At 34.1% G+C, this 17,850-nt stretch overlaps 1 protein-coding gene across 5 annotated transcripts; it reads right to left on the bottom strand.

Moving 5' to 3' along the window:
- Window positions 1-252: 252 nt before the first annotated feature.
- On the bottom strand, window positions 253-9,327 carry LOC104589199 (ARM repeat superfamily protein). 5 transcript variants are annotated; one of them, XM_088892932.1, is made up of 9 exons: window positions 9,190-9,273; window positions 8,904-8,973; window positions 7,017-7,694; window positions 6,102-6,296; window positions 5,918-6,020; window positions 5,093-5,745; window positions 2,870-3,583; window positions 2,418-2,583; window positions 253-448 (listed from the first exon to the last, which is right to left on the bottom strand). In XM_088892932.1, the coding sequence occupies exons 3-9, from the start codon at window positions 7,665-7,667 to the stop codon at window positions 435-437; spliced, it is 2,496 nt and encodes an 831-aa protein (XP_088749058.1). In that variant the 5' UTR covers window positions 7,668-7,694; window positions 8,904-8,973; window positions 9,190-9,273; the 3' UTR covers window positions 253-434. The 5 variants fall into 5 exon arrangements, with proteins under 5 accessions (XP_088749058.1, XP_088749057.1, XP_088749060.1 ...); XM_088892931.1 differs by having other exon boundaries at window positions 7,017-8,073; window positions 9,190-9,271; XM_088892934.1 differs by lacking the exon at window positions 8,904-8,973 and having other exon boundaries at window positions 9,190-9,327.
- Between the last annotated feature and the right edge of the window lie 8,523 nt (window positions 9,328-17,850).

The following is a 17,850-nucleotide window of genomic DNA, read 5'->3' as shown; positions in this document are numbered from 1 at the left end:
TCTTTGTTCTGTAACATGTAACTAGAGTTTTTTTTGGTAATAACATGTGATTGGAGTTGAGAAGAGTTACAAATGCTTTATTTTCCCTGGTCACGAGACTTCTGGAGCAAAGATTTCTGGACAAATTTTGTTATGCATAAATGGCTTTAACAAGAACTCCGCAGCAACTGCTAATCTTCAGTTTTTATGATTGCCCACGTAGTATTTCAAGGAACGGCACTCCAAATCAAAATTATATCAACAGAAAATTAACTGGAAATTTGAAAATGCACGTTAAAACAAAGCATTTGTTGAACCATTCATGAACTACTGCTGAATCCAAGACTGTAAGGTCATACACAGATTTGAGACAATTTCATCGTCTTTTTCACAAGTAAACATAACCGCGGACATCTGGCTCCAGGTTAATGCCCATGATTTTGGTGTCTTCATTATCAAGAGCATTTTCCTACAAAACAAGAAAGTTCGCTCAATAACCCACAAATCAAATTTTGTGCCGTTAAAAGAAACAATATTAAAAATGACAAAAAGTTGACGCTAAAATTTACCAATCAGATGAAATAGAAAGGTCATACATAAAGATTGGCTCAGGTAGTCAGGTTTGGGTATACAGGACCATCGTTGGAAGTCCGGAGACCTCTTAACTTGTATATGGCCAGATGTATTTGAAGATCCAGGCCCGTCATTGGACAGATCCCACCCATGGAGGGTTTACACCAGAGGTCAATGTGATCAGAACACCTATTCCATTTCTTTCTTTTTTATATCTCTTTCTCTCATTACTAGAATTCTATTATTATTAATCCAAACATAAAGAAAACATATAGGACTAACCCAAGACCAAAACAAATATGAAAAACTATTTTCTTTTTTTTTTGTTATTTGTTTATTTATTTTCAAAGGGATTGGTCTTGACACCAGAAATTTATTGTTACTAGAAAGATCAGTAGCTCAACAGCTCAAAGGGAACCTATACTCGAAGCTTGTAAGAAAAAAGAGCTTCAATTAGAGGCTTAGAGGACATCCTATATTTTTGAAAAGGCAGGTACTCCTATTTGTCTTTTCACAAGGGATGTTGCCTGTTTTCCCATCATTAGTATCCACCCCATATCTGCTGTTGATCACCGCACACCATAAGCTATCCAGCTATCTATGAAGAACAGCTTCATTTCTATCACCCCTTCATCTTAAGGCTTACTCACATCCTTCCAACTTACAAGATGATTCTTTTTACTTTTTCTGGGATCCAAAAACAAGTCTCAAACTATATCCACAGCCCCGGCCAACATTTTGAAAATCAACATCTCATACCAAGGGACATGTGGTTCCTCTTCCGTGATGCTAGTTTCTTCTCAAACCTCTCCACAACCAATCACTAAATGCTAGGGATCTAGCATTGTCACCAAGGTCTACTATGACCCAACAGACTCCAAAATGAAAGCAACAGATTCCAGTTTACTACCATGCAGGTTTAAACCTACCACACATGATTTGCTAAGATTAACCTTAGAACTGTATCCTTTAGAGAATCTAAGGACCATTCTAAGAAAACAGTGACCATAAAAATTGATGGTATCATTAGCAAACTGAAGGTGGGATTATAGGCTCCTTTTGATTCCAAAACCACAATATCAACTAAATTTTTTTGCTTCATAGCAAGGTACAAAGTATCGATACAGTCTGATATGCCAAATCGGGTGTACCAGACTTTGTATCAACACTCTTATATTTTTATTTTTTTCAAAATATGTTTAGGGTGTCAAAGCCTGGTTACCCCCTGAAACAGGTCTTACCCCAAAACTCTTTTTATTTCACATATTGGTGACCCACCAATACAATACGTATCGGCCAATATGGGCTAATACGTGACGAAATTTGAACCTTGCTTCATAGAGGCTACACAACAGGGGGTAGCCCATCCCCCTCCCTTAACCCCTGCAACCCTGGTGGCAGCAGTATTTGATCCCAGGTTCTACTCCAACAAGTCAGAGACCCTACCAACTGAGACACCATCAGTTGGTACAATATCAACTAAATGGGATACCCAGATTCACTAAACATATGGACATATAAAACCATAGCCTTGGTTTTCTTGAGAATGTGATAGTACAGTCGAAGAGGTAACTTCCCCACTTCTTAGACATTTTGAAGTTCCAAAACCAATTAGCAACATTACAAGGATAAAATTATCTTTTCCCCTTTGGTAGTCGTATGGTATATTCAGGACATATATTAGCAAATTAAAACTAATCCTACTTTGCATGCTCATCATACTCCAAAAAATTAAATAAATATAAAGCTTTTCTTCTAGTTTTAATCATTTTACAATTCCATGGTACACCTTCTATCTGAAGCAACATAGAGTAAACTACATTTTTCTCCGAGAAAATAATTTTAAATGGAAGAATTGGTCTCACCCCAGAGTTGCCTCAACTTCATTGCAAGCTGTGTAATGGATCTCCTCTCTGCTGGATTTAGAAAATCCATTGTGGCTGCCTCCTGTATTGCAGATAAGAATTCTTTCCTTACTTTTGCAGAAGGTACAAGGTAGTTCGGCCCATGGGTATTGCTCAGATCCACCACCTAAAATAATGTAGGGCAGAACAACATAAGCATATTAGGCAGCAGTTAGAGTTTTGCATCATATCATTGTTCATGAGTGTGCAGTCTTAACAGTAAATATGCAAAAGGTAGAAAGACAGAAATTATCCATCTAATTAGCTTAGCCTAATGGGATTTCAAGTGCAGCTGCATGAGCTCACCTGTACATGTCTGTTAAGTACAAAATTTCAAATAAAATAACTAAACAACATGCCAGAAGCTAAAACATAAAGTCTGATCTATCTGGCAGGAAAATCTGAGTTCTTACCTGCTGCAACCACGGGATGATGGAGTCCAGGTATCTTTGATCTAGAAACTGTGCTGACAAGGTGCTAAGGATTTCACTGACTGTCTCATGAGATAAACTTTCCAAAACAGGACCAGTTCGGTCTAGAAGCTCAATCAAAATAAGATCATCACCAGAGCAAAGAGCCTCCATAAATGCAGATTCTAGATCCCCTGCACATAGAAAATCCTTTACACGTTTCCACGAGTTATTATTACTATCTGAACTGTTTTTTCTGTCATCAGCATTACGGGCAAAGGTAGACTGAGAATCTTCAGTTTTTTTTGTTTGACAGCATCCCCCACTTTGAGGCACACGTCGAAAGCTTTGTTGGACACCTTTTGCTATAGGATTTCGAATTATGTTCAATGTGGGATCCCTCCACATCTCTATCCCTTGTTTGATAGAAGCACTTGATCTGTTTTTGGTAGGTACTGCTTCTTCCCAAACTTCCCGGTTCTTCATAGACAAAAGGGAAGGCTGTCTATTATTCATATCAATAGATGGCCTAGGACTACAAGTGGAGAGTCTTGGAGAAGAAGAGACGCTTAAGTTCTTCAAAAGCTTGGAACTTGCCATGTTAGAGTGGTTCCCACTGTAAACAATGTCTTGAGCTATTTTATCTACTGCATGTTCTAATCCAAACACCTTGGACTGCAACATAGACAAGCTCTCCATGGTGTTCCCCATAAACACCTGAATAGTTGATCAAGACAAAAATGTAAACTAAAGACATCAGAATAATTTTAATATAATGAGAAATATGCAAACTTTTTTTTCAAAATTTTTCATAGCTGGAGTAATGGGGATAGAGAACAATTTCATTTTGAACTTGTTAGGACAGTACCACTGAGAACCCCATAACTAAAGAGCCTATTATATATTGTAATCAGTGGTTCTGTGCATTGGCTCTTTGATAGCAATACAGGAAAATTACTTTTATAGCTATAAACCCACAGTTAAAGCAACAAAGTACCAAAGATTGAACAGAACAAAACATTGACATGTTTAACACCATGAGAGAAAAAAAAATTTTGAACCACTACTTAAGCAGAATTTTTCCAAATACAAAAGGAATAAGAACATGGTAAAGACTTAGTGCATTGGTTACACCACTGCTGAATCAGTTTGAGGTCAGAATTAACTAAAAGATGCTAAACAAGACGGTGCAAATTAAGAATCCAACTTAACTGGATGTTAGGGTGAAAAGTATTATATGGTGTGCCTAAAATAGATTACACCTGGATACTTGTACGAGGGTGCCATATTGTGTCAAATACTTCAATTTTTAGTGTTAACTCTGTATCCCATGCTCTGTCCAGCCTCATTAGGTAACATAGGCTAAAATCCATATCCAACTAGTGTTTTAAAAGTGAGAGGTGCAAGAAAAGTGCAAGTCCCTTCTAGTGCCAGAGGCATGGTGCACAAAGAGAGACGTGAGAACAGACAAAGCAACATACAACTTGTTGAAAAAAATAAGAAGTATCAATAAACAAAAAACGAAAATCTGAAATTTAGAAGAGATTAAATATTTTAAAAAATCTTATTGGATCAAATCAAAATATGTAAGCATATAAATGAAATTATGTCAGGTACTTATATATATAAGGGGCTTGCTTTTATGATTTTGGTCGCAGTTCATTAATTTTAGGGTTACGAATCAAAGATCAGTGGTATTGTTGTTGCTTTGGAAATTTTGCTGTCTGATATTTTATCGTAACAATTAAAGTCCTCATATTTCTAAATGGTCTTTGCTTTGTGTTTCTTTTAAAATTCAACAGACCAGTACAATGATGTAAAACATATAAGAATGCATAAAAAAGTGACCACAAAAACAAACTTTTAAAAGGCAAACACCTAAGCCAACACACAAGGCAGCCCAAAGTACATGCCTATTGGAAAGGGTGGTGCCTAGGTTGAAGCAAGGGCAATGTCTCAAATGCACCTTACCTGTGTGCCCAGGTGTGCCTTTTAAAACACTAATTACAATATCATGCACCATATATCTTATATGTCCTAATTCAAACCAAATAGCAATTGTTTATCTAAGAGTATCAAAAGTTAGGCAAATTCATCTTCAATATTCCAGTACTTGGACAAGTTCATTACTAGAATGTTTACAGGAAATTCAGAGTCTTCTCAAGAACATACAATCTAAAGAGGGAATCTATGAACAATTAGACATATCTAAGAAAAGTAAATGACCTGTAAGAGATCAAGTAAATTTGATTGTTTGTTTTCAATCTCCAAGAGTTGCTTGCGAATGAAGGCCATTTCATTTACTGTTTGTGCACAGCATCCATGGACATTGCTCAATTCTGTGATGGTAGAATCCAAACTCTTTCTTTCCTCTATCCTTGCAGAACAATTTCGATGTTCACTAACAATCTTTTCAGCTGCAGGCCGGTGATTTATCCCCACTGGCTGCACCACGCCACCCCCCTCAAGACTATCACGAGCAACTGTAACATGCTTATTCTCAAAGTTTGTAACTAGATTCAACACAGAGGAGCATTCCTGTTTGTCATCAATTGGTGCATAATCATATCCAACATCCTTTCCTCCTGCAGCATCCCCATTTGTTCTTTCAAAAGTCTTAGTTACACAACTACCCTCAGATTCTTCATTGTGCGTATCAGCTAATGAAACAGTATGGGTCTTTGGAACAGCAATTTCAATATGCCAATCATTTGCCTTGGAATGTTGAGAATCTTCTACATTATTTAAACATGTTTTCCTGACAGTTAGGGGAATTCTCTTCTTCAGTGACCTTGCACTAACTTTCTTGAAAGTTACATCTTTCCATCCACCATCACTGGCACTAGTGAGATCACTGTAGTCACCTCCACAGAAATTTTCTGCAATATGAATGAAATACCAGTTAACAAGAGAAACTACCAAACACATATAATGAATAGCAGGCCACAAACCAGTCTTGAACAGAATAAATTGTCAATGCATTGAATAGCAGGCCACAAACCAGTCTTGAACAGAATAAATTGTCAATGCATTGAATAGCAGGCCACAAACCTTTTGTAGAAGATCCTGCCTCTGAAGGTTCAGGAGAATCAGACCCTGGAATACTTTTCCAGTACTGTATGGCCTGTAGCACTGAATCTCTAACTGGTTTCACCTATAGAAAGCACAAACCCCATGCTTATCATTTGTGAGGAAGCAAGTCCTCCAAAAATATAGATAATTTATGCACACTGACCTTGTCAAAACGACAAGATTCAAGAGAACGGATGCATGAAGACTTGAAAGATCCCAAAAAAGAACCACCATTTACAGCAATTCCCCCCAATGCTACAGAAGCAGCTTTGCGTGTTGTCCAATCACTGTTTTTGAGAGCTTCTTGGATGCTAGTCAATGCACTAGAGAATGAATTTTGTGTTGGAGCACCCCCTGCCTGAATATTTGACAGAGAAAATGGCACAAACAAAAACACAATTAGGAAAACCATATATGCAAAACCAAGGCAGACATCCAGTGGACTAGCAGATTTTTTACGGGAACCTAGAAACTGGATGGTGAAGAAAAAAAGGTCATGGAATTGGAAACCTCACGAAGAAAAATTTTAGCATAATATATTCAGTTGATCTTTTCTAGAATACCAAATATAAACCACCATGCTAGTTATAACTAGGAGGATGGCTAAACAATAATCTGAAATTTTCTTAATTTATTTTCTTGTTATAATTGGGGCAACAGGAAAAATAGATTTATGGGATAAACTGTTCAAGATAGAAACCTGATATCTGCACAATTAACATTGACAGGTCTTGTCAGTGAACCTGTAGGACTAAATTCCTTTTAGAAGACAAAGTTCCTCAATAATTCTCAACTCTGAGATGATATCTCTTATTTTCTATAGGTAGAAGTGTCCAGCACACCAGAAACCTATAAGTGTCCAACATATCATAGGGCAATACCAAAGATGTGGAAAAGAAATAGCAAAGAAAAATCATATCTCAGACTTTAGTTATTAAGATGAAAGTACGAGACACCTACCTATGGATGGATAAGAAAAAACCACATGCTATTAGATCCACCAAAATCTAAACCTATAGCACCATTCATTTTAATGTCCAAAGCATGAAGAAAGCATGACAATTTTGTCCACATTCACCTGCAATATGCTTCTAATCAGTTCAATGACCGCTGGTTTTGCCATGAAGTGTGGATTCTTAAGCAATTTAATAACTCGAGGCAGCATACGCAGCAAAATGGAGACTGGAGGATCATTTGAATTGTCAATCACCCTGGCCAAACATAATGCAGAACCAAACTGCACCTGTCTATTCTGTTCACCCAGGGCTTCAAAAAGAGGCTTCACTAGAACAACAAAAAACCCATCACTTTCTCCCCCACAGCTGCTTACTTTTGAAGCCAAGACACTCATTGTTTCCACACAGGCATCCCTCACAACAGAATCTGGATCCTTGAGCCTTTTAACAATGCTAGTCACCATCTTTCCAAGGTGTGGTGCAAGAAGCCCCTCATGAAACCTCACTAGTGTACCCAAAATCCTAATACATTCTTTCCTAACTGTGCTCTTTTGCTCCGAATCAGTGTCAATGATGCAAGAAAGAAATGGCGCAATCCCTTCTGGAGTTAAACCTTCAGCAATTTTCTCCAATTCCTCAACCCCAATCTGGTAAGTATCCCGATCTGCAAGCTTGTTCAACGCAAGAACCACCCGATGCTTGAGCTCAAAAATTGCTTGCTGTGTGCCAGCCCTGCTGGGTCCTTTGGCTTTCAAATTTGTATGAGCCTTCATCTTACACACCCTTACAACAACATCTGCCTATAGTTTCAAATAAACAATGAGATGCAAATCTAATGCCAACCACAAACCAGCTTTCAAGTTTCAATTCGAAACCTCCACCTAGAACTTCGATTTTAGATCCTATACCAGGAAGGTGGGATCAATTTGCTTTAAAGATTACTCTGTTCAACCATTAAAAGACCAATAAAGGCTCTTTTAAAGAGCCAATTGATGGTCAAGCTCATACCAATGATTTTAGATCCTATACCAGGAAGGTGGGATCAATTTGCTTTAAAGATTACTCTGTTCAACCATTAAAAGACCAATAAAGGCTCTTTTAAAGAGCCAATTGATGGTCAAGCTCATACCAATCATAGGTGGAATTACTTATGGTTTCCTAGTTAGCACGATTAGAAACCTGGAAAACCACCACAAAAATCAAAGTTAATGTCATCAAATCTTAAGTCTCATACTACAAAATATGAAACCACTTCAAGTACCTACAGACAAAGATAACGAGAATATACAGAAATAAGACAGAATATATCTCAAAAGCATTTCAAAATGCAAAAATTAGTACCAGAATGGTAAAGTTTACATTCCACTGTGGCAATCACTCTTACAAAAGAAAAGCAGATGTCTCATCACTGGTAAGCACAATGAACTAACCTATTTTTTTTCCTTAATTTTTTTCTTCTGTATAATTGTCATTGTTAATGAACTAACCTAATTTAGATAAAGATATTAACATAAATCCCTGCCAATGAAAGCGTCAAAAACTCACAAACGCCAGCTTCTTGGAAACTCAAAGCATGATGGAATTCATACGAATCTTAGGCACAGACACAGTGATCAAAACCCAAAGAAACCTATGTGCACTGCAAGAACAGAAAGCACCATGCAAGGAGGTACTGGAACGATAAATCAGGAAAGCGCCGGGAAAAAAAAAGAACTGTCCTTGAAGAGCCGAGATGCAAAAGTTTGAACTAGTGAGGGATAACTAAATAAAATCTTTTCAGGAAAATATATATATATATATATATATATGACCCTTCATGCTCAAGTGAACCAGAAGCAACGAAAAAAAAAAAAGAAAATAAAATTTCAAAAACAAAAACATCAACATGAAGTTGGAAACGGAAGAAAAGCAGAATAAAAAAATCGCAGAAACAACAGATAAAAACCAGATCTTCAAAACGCAACACACCACGCGAACATTCAAAAATAATAATAGACTCAACAACTTACATTACTCCAACAAGGCACAGTGCTTTAGTGAAACTGTTCTCTAATCCACTCCAACAAACTCCAAGAAGCCCTAAAAATCGCAATGACGAACATAAAACTGCTTTAAACATAGAAACCAGAGCTCAAAAGCTTGGATCGAACGACCAAATATCTTTCCGTACAAATCGTGAAATTAAATTCAAATCTCCATTTTTATCTTCTCTCCCCTCTTACCGAGTTAAAATAAAAGAAATGCAGAAAAAATGAATCTCAGTAAGAGTCGAGACGAGCTTCGAGGAAATCTTACCCGTAAAAATTCTCAGAGAGGACGAGCGTTTGAAATCTTCTCTCGAGGGTTTTTTTAATTTTTTCAATGAGCTAATAACTTGATGTTTTCGCGCTCTCTCTTCGGTTTCGAATTGGGTCGCATAGGGAGAGTTTCTCGTGGGACCCACATCTGGAGTTGGAGTAAATATGTATCGTTGGATGAAAGCCAGGTGGGGGCCGTATAGAGTTTCTGGTGGACATGATCCCGAGCTACGGAGGCTTTAATAAGACACTGATCAGGTAGGGCAGCGCAGGCTTTGGATTTAGCTCACGGACCATCCGTGACAGGGATATGCTGCTAAACCGAATAATGCGGACAAGAACATGGACCCCACAGTCTTGAGGGATTTGGATTTTTTTGTTGCACAGTTGTCCTATTCTGATTGATTCTTCGAAAACTATAGTCTTGGAACAATGGAACTCATGTCCGATTTTTAGCTACGGGTGCAACTCGATCGGATTGGGTCGGGTTGAAGGTCAATCTTAGGCCCAACCCGAACTTAATCCAACACAACTCGGGTTTGGGTTTGGGCGAATTGGTGAATAATAGATGAGTGAAAGAATTTATGTATATATTTTTGTAGGGAAAATTTATGATATGAAAAAGATATGATATAGAAAGAGTTTTGACCAATTAAAGCCCACCCATGAATTTTGATAAATAACACCTGATTCACTACTATGTTTATGATTTCAGCTTATTGATCAGTTGTTTTTCAGATATCATATCTTTTTCATATCATAGTCGAACCCATTTTTGTATGGTCGTTGGAGATATACATGTTTTACTTACAAGTATGTACATATTAATAATAATAATATGAAAACACACAAAATTTAAAAAAAATACAAAAAAGTTGCAAAAAGACATTTAAGCACATCTCCAATATCATATATTTATCATATTAAACAAAAATATGTTACAAATAAGAATAATTTTATAAACATAGAAATATAAAAAAAAAATTGTAGAAAACTTTAGAAACACATTATTCACAATTATCATCATCATAAATAATTGCCATGTGCTAGCACATGCACACTTACTAGTTTCTATAAATCGCCTTATCCTCCACCATTCTCATCATACCAATTTAGCAATTCTCTTCTCATACTCTCTCAGTCTCTAATATACTCTCAATACTCTCTCTTTTACTCTCCAATTCTCAAGTATAGACTTTATTAAAGTTTCTAAAGTTGCTTAAGTATCTCAAGTTAGCAATTTGGAATGCTTGAAAGCTTCAACCATTAAAATTAAGTTGAGATTCTAAACCGGCAATTTTGGTAAGTGCAATTAAATTAATTTTTATTTTTATAATTAAAAAAATGGTCGGTTCCTTCCAAAACCAATTCCCCAACACGTTCAATGTTGATGATATTGTTCAATAGCAACATGATAGTATTAACACCGACATTGATGCTATTGAAATTGCCAGAGTTCCAACCCCTAACACTACTACTAGGGAAAAGAAAAAGATGGGCACTAAGTAGATTAAGTCAATTTGGAAAATATTTAAAAATAGAGGAGGTTTGAGGGGAAGGGAAAAAGTGTCATTTGCTAAAAATGTAGGAGTAACCTTACCTATAGCAAGGGTGATACTGGCTACTTGGACAGATATTTACTCACCCATGAGAATAAGAATAAGGAAAAGAAAAATCACAAACACAAATTGAGCGTGGGGGTTTTGGTACTTTTAAATATTCTCAAGAAAAATTGAGGCAAGAATTAGCAAAATATATTGTACATGTTGAACAACCATTTTTATTAGTTAAAGATACTAAACTTGAAATTTTCTTTCTGTAAAGCATAGATGCTTTGAAAATTTTTTATTCATATAAATAAAGTTTAATTTCTATTTTATCAAATATTAATTCTAAAGTTTTAATTACTTATGATATTTGGACCTCTAAATTTAAGTTAAATTTGTGTTACTAGTCATTTTATTGATGAAAATTGGCTTTTGCAAAACAAAATTTTAATTTTCACTAGGCTTGAATGGCCACATACATACTGACCTAGCTATTGTTGCAAGTATTTTAAATACTTTACATTCATATGAAATTGAAAATAATTTTTTCTATTAGTTTTGATAATGGCATAATGCTAGTAATAATGATTCTACAATCAATATTTTAATATCTCAATTAAAACCATGTTTAAATGGTAAATTATTTCATACTATATGTGCATGTCACATCTTAAATTTATGTATCCAGAATATATTATTTCTCATCATATTTCTAAAATTAGAAATTGTATTATATGTATTAAAAGTTTTAGAGCAAGAAAACATGAATTTAAATATTTATTTTAAAATTATAGTTTAAAATATAAACATTTTAGATTAGATCTTCAACATAGATGGAATTTTACATATTTTATGTTAGAAAGTTGTATTTTCTACAAACAAATTCTTACTAATTTTTATAATGCAAAAATGCCACAAGATATTATACTTGAGGAAGATCGAGAAATGACAATTTGTATAAAAGATTTCTTACAAAATTTTTTTATGCAATTAATGATTTTTAGGTGTTTATTATCCAACTAGTTGTATTTTAGTTAATCAATCATTTATAATTAGTGGATGTTTTGCAAAATATAGAAGAAATCGACAATTTAAAAGTATTGTTGGAGTAATGGAAAATAAACTTAAAAATATTGGGAGAATAATTTTCCTCTTTATTGTTTAGCTACAATATTAGATCCTAGAATTGGGAAAGATGGTTTGGATGTTTTGCTTGAATCATATAAATATTGAAATTGGAAATCAAAAAGAAAAAATGAATAATTTATTATTTGAAATGTGTAGTTTATATAATCATAAATGATAGAGCATAAAAATCTGCAACTTGTACAAGTGCAACTTCCACTTTTGAAGCAACTAGTTCCAGTAGTGGAAAAAGAAGAGTTTGGTCTTTAATAAGTAGGAGGCAAAAATTTGTTGCCACTTCATCAACAAGTTCATTTACTAAACATAATTTTTATTTATAAGCAAATTTTTCTAGTTTAAACAATTCATTTGATTCAAAGGAAATGAACAATTTTGATATTTTAGCCTGGTGAAGTGGACATGAAAAAAATTATCCAGCCCTTGCCACCATGGCACATGATCTATTAACCCCTCTAGTGTCTGCAATTCCATCGGAGTCTTGTTTTAGTGCAAGTACTAAGATGTTAGACAACAAGAGAAGCTGCATAAAGATAAAAATTTGGAAATGTGCATTTACTTCAAATATTGGCTTGATGCTGAGAATCGACTACAAGACAAAAAAGGGCATGACACTACACCTGATGTAGATGATGTGAAGTCAAAGAGATGGAGATGTAGGTGGAACTTGAAGAAAAATGGTGAAGTCAATATTATTTTTGTATACTCAATAATTTTGTAGCATTTTTTAAAATTATTTAAAATTTTGTTTTTTAGTTTTATTTAAACTATTTATTATTTTCCAACAATGAAATTTTTTATTTTCAATTTGTAATTGTATTACATTTTTTTATATTTTATTACATTTTGTTAATTATTTTTGACCATTATATTGTTCAAATTTAAAAGAAATAAAATTCATATTTTTTACAATTTGTTGTCCATTTTGTATTTTGTTAAGTATTTTTTTTTATTTCTTTATTAGAATTTTTATTTTTCCAATTTGTTCCCAAAGGAAAGTTAAGTATTTAAGTTTTACTTAGAAAAAAAAATCAAAATGTCAAAAAAAAGTCTGGCCCAATTCAGCCCAAGCCCACAGCACGGGCCCATGCGAGCTTGGGCAATGCTGTGCCGACCCCCCAAATTATCTCAAGGGAAAGATGCACGGCCTGGCTCGGCCCACGATTCAGCACAACACAGCTCGCTCAACACCTCTACCCAAGCCCAACTGGCACTAGAATTTGATGCATTTTGAATTGGTCTCAAACCTAAGTCAAGCTTGATTTAATCAATCAGCCTAAACTAAAACTTGACATAAATGTATGTGTTTTATATACAGGTATTTATGTGTGCAAGTTAATGATTATATATTCATGCAATATATGTATATAGTCAAACTGGATTGAGCAACTTGAAGGCTAAACCTAAGCCTAACCCAAAAAATAAAATAAAATAAAGCTCAAAATTTTGGACCCAACCCCAACCCTAGGTCTAAAAATTGAATCCTAACACATAAAATTATGGGTTGAATCGGCTAGGCTCAGGTTGGGCTGTCCAAATTGCACCCGTATTAAAGTTCAACTATAAACCAGAAAAACTTATAACCAACCAACCAATATCACAAAATAACCAATCAAGTGCGATCTGTCGAAATTCACATGCAAGGGGTTTGACTAGTCAAAACCCTTTCAATATCATGTATGTCTTTTAGGCAACAAAGTTTTTTTCTTTTTTTTTCCATAATCATCATCTAAGCATGATCCAATCATTTGGGTTCAGCTAAAATAAATTTGGAGTACGATTACAAATTTCAGAGGAGGTAGAGAATTAAACCCAAAGAATTGGAGGCTATGTAGTATGAGGCGGGCCTCACATGCACCCATTATGTCCCCCTCCCCCACTTAATTACCTCAAGTCTTTGAAAAGAAAAAAAAAATGTTTTATATTGTTTATTTTTTGCTTTTCTTCTATGTTAACATTGCTTTCAAACAATCTTTTGAAAGTAAAAGCACAAAAAGTTTTTGGTTACGATGTATTACATTACAACATGGAACATGATAAATTCTACATACAAACCCATTATTGCTTGAAAATTGTAAAGTATAAGTGTGAAATGTCATATACTTTGTTTATCTTGCCCACGTGCTAGATCCACATGTTTTGGAAGACTTTATAATTGATATATGACATCAAAGTAGCAATGTGAAAACAACCAAACCAAAGTTATGTCATATGGTACAAATTAATGCATGTATCACAACATATACTTTACCATGTATCCTATGTTTTTCCACGTGTTACATTTTTCCATTTGTTATGTACCATATGGCATATATTTTGTCATATAATATGTTAATGAACATCTAACATGACATATACTTTGTCATGTATGTCACAAATTTTGTCACATTATTTGTGCTTTAACATGTTTATATCACACATGTGTGCCTTACCATGTTATGCAAAAAGTTTATTTGGTCACAAGCACACAACTATAAGCATGAAGAAGCCCAAGTTAGGTGACATGGTATTTTGATTCATTTTATTTAATTGGTTTTTTGTTGTCCATGTTCGGTTTTTGAATGGCCAATTCTGATTCCTTGCTTTGGTTTATGGAGTTCTCCATAATTGGCTTTTTGTTAGCCAATTCTATTATAGTAATTTTATTGGCATTTTTAATTATCTATTTGTTTGAGATGATTGGATTTTTAGTTCAGCGATTGTGATTAACCTTTTTTATGGTTAAATTCGATTCTTTAACATGATACGTGTTGGTTTTTTGTTGGCCAATTTCAGTTTGATGATTACTAGATCATGACTTGGTCTTTAAGAGTCCTCTACAAAATTTTAAGTTTCATGGCTACTACTTTAATAGTACACTAATTTTCATAGAGATTGCTTCAACATCCTTATTTGCAAATTCAAGCTAGTTTCTCCACCTTGGTTTGAGGGAGTGTACAATAAGATATATTGTGTTTGGTTATATTACAAGAAAGGTATTTGAGGTTACATAAATATATTTGTAATATCGATAAAATTTGAAGATTTATATATATTTATGGGAGGAAGAGAGGTCTGTTTCAAATATGATATAATTGGGCCTTTTATTTATTTAAGCTGTTGGTTTTGTGGAATTAGGGTTGAGTGAGAGTGTATTTTATTGTGAGTCTATAAAGAGGTCAGTCATGTATCTCTTGTTTCATAGTGGACATTTTTCTCTCTTTTCCCGTGGATATAGGCTACTAAGGAAAATCATGTTAAATTTTGGTTTCTTTCTATTTTTTCTCTTGATTTACCATTCTCTTTCTTGTTAGTTGATACATTTTTCATCTTTCATTTTTTTCTTCAATTTTTCATCTTTCATTCAAGGAGGTATTAAATATGCTTCCTTTTTTGGTGTGAGAAAAAAATAATAAAATAGTCCAAGAATAATTATAGGATGCCGATTACCTTGCACATTAACAAATGGAATGGTTTCAAATAGATTTCTCTACGTAATGGAACAACTCTGGGTAAAAAACAATCCTTTCTATTTAAAAGCTCATTAAGCTTAGTTAAGTGACTTTTGTATATTATTTTTGTTAATTTATTATGAAAATTGTTTAGAATTTTAAGCAAATAAAGTTTTGTTGATCTGAAATTGTATATCCTCCAAACAACCAACCTTGATCAATGGTCAATGCACTACTTGATTGTTGGCTTGTTATAGGCTGCGTTTGTTTTTGGCATAAACTTCATTGATGGAGTTCACCACCGATGGATTTAAAATTAGTTAACCGTTGGAACTTTTTTTAAAGTGTGACAATTGATTATTGAAGTAAAATTTCATCGGTGCAAAACCTTACACTAAAAACAAACGTGTGAAAATATGGACTGGGAGTGGAGTTTTACACCAGTCCATATTTACACTGAAAAAACATGAACAAATACAAACTGGCAGTGGATTACATTGATTTGCATTTACACCGCAAACAAATGCAGCCATAGGAAAAAAGTTAAATAGTATGTAAAAAAGGAAAAAGGGAAACATAACAATGGAATTAGGAGATGGAACATATTCTCCTTGATAACAACAATACCAGGCTTGCAATTAGAGGTTTTAACAGAAGTTAGTAAAAGCTTTGAGAGGGATTATCAAAATTAAAAAAATAAAAAAGTGAAAGAAAGAAAACATAAAAGAGAATTTGAGCTTCGAGACAAGAAGGTCAATTAGAGGACATGAAGCCCCTCTTCCCTAGTGCAAGCAAAGCTGACCTAATCGCAAATTTAAAAGGTGGAGGAGATAGGAAATTTCAAGTTTTATGGTTGTGAAATTTGATTTTGTCAAAAAAAAAAAATCATAAGGAATTAGTCTCATTTTTTGTTATTTGATGAGAATAGGGAAGGGCTAAAGTCGTTTTAGAGATGTATATAAGAGATGGATCAAGAACCAATGGCCAATGCTTTTAATGCCATCTAAAGACTTCTCTTGCTGGTAATTTCAATTGGTCAATGCCAAAGATGGTATGGAGAAAATGAGAGAGAGAGAGAGAGAGAGAGAGAGAGGGAAGGGGGTTGCCTCTGGTCGGTAGTTAGGAGGAAGAAAAATGTTGGAAGGGTTAGAATCCATCGTATGGATGGCTAAACCATGTTAGATGGCTGAGTGGAATTTCAAAAGTTTTTATCCCTTTTAGGAACTAATTTTCCAATGTTTTGAAAAATTACATTTTAAAGATCGATCTTACACTGAAACCGGATCAGATTTGAAACCAAAACAAAAAGAAAGGTTGTACCTGATATGAATATCACAAGCACAGATCCCAAGGTGGAAATTCATGCCCAAATCTATAAATATAGTCCCTATCATAAACATTAATCTCAACATACAAGCATGACTCATATAATCCCTCTTATGTCTTCATTTTCTCTTTTAAAGTCTATAATTACTCTTTTCTAATAAAATCATTCCTAATTCACCCTCTCCTTCTTCAATAACAATGTTTGTAACATCTACCCTCTCCCATTAAATCCCTTATTTTCTCTTAAATATCTTCAAATCCCTTTTAACCCTTTAATAAAATATTGGTAAAAAATAGATGGATTGTATGGGGTTAAGTGCCAATCCAAGACAAACCTAGGGATGCAAATGGCTTGGATTGGGTTTGAATCAAGGTATATCCAAATTTGATCCGATAATATAAATCTTGTATTTGATTCAATCAGATTAATCCGAATTTGAATTTGTTAAGGATGTTGATATCCAAATCTGATCTGGTCTGATTTAATTTCCATAGGACTGTAAAATTTAACAAATTATTAACAGAGAAAAAAACAAAACAGTCTGTATAAGGAAAAAAAAACACAAGCATTTTTTTTCATTAATTCTTGTCATATATATTTTAAACAAAATAGAGGTATACACGTCTCTTTACACTACAACATAAATAATATAAAAATCAAATTTCAAAAAAGCAATATAAACATGAATTAGTAGGGATGATCCAAATTCAATCTGATTTTTAAATAGACCATATTCTTTGATATGGTCCAATTCAAAAATCCAGAAATGAGAATCCGACAAAATAGGATTAGATTCAAATTCGAATCAGGCCATAGACCTTGACCTGAAACCAAGCCCATGTCAAAACCCAAACCTAACTAGGTTTCTATTCAACCCCATGTATTTGCATGGATTCACTTGTTATGAATTATGATATAGTAGTCATCATCTATATATTTATTGTTTTTTTTGTAGGAAAATTTTTCCTTCAAATTTTTTTTTTTGTAATATTGAATCTTTTGATAAACCATAATAATCTATATGAATCCCCCAACTACATTGATAAGAAGCTATGACATATCTTATTGCTTAAGTTATTTTTCAAGTAAAGGCCACATTGTAACCTTTGAAGACCATATGACTTCCTCTATCAAAGCAATAGCAGCATAACTGGTTGCAACTCTCGGCTCGTTGATGAATGACAAGTAAATATAATGGGAAACGGTCAATA

The sequence above is a fragment of the Nelumbo nucifera genome, chromosome 8 (assembly GCF_055504915.1).
Source record: "Nelumbo nucifera cultivar China Antique chromosome 8, China Antique-T2T, whole genome shotgun sequence".
Taxonomy (NCBI): domain Eukaryota; kingdom Viridiplantae; phylum Streptophyta; class Magnoliopsida; order Proteales; family Nelumbonaceae; genus Nelumbo; species Nelumbo nucifera.
Note: the sequence above shows the minus strand (reverse complement) of the source record. Positions and strands in the feature narration are given on the sequence as shown.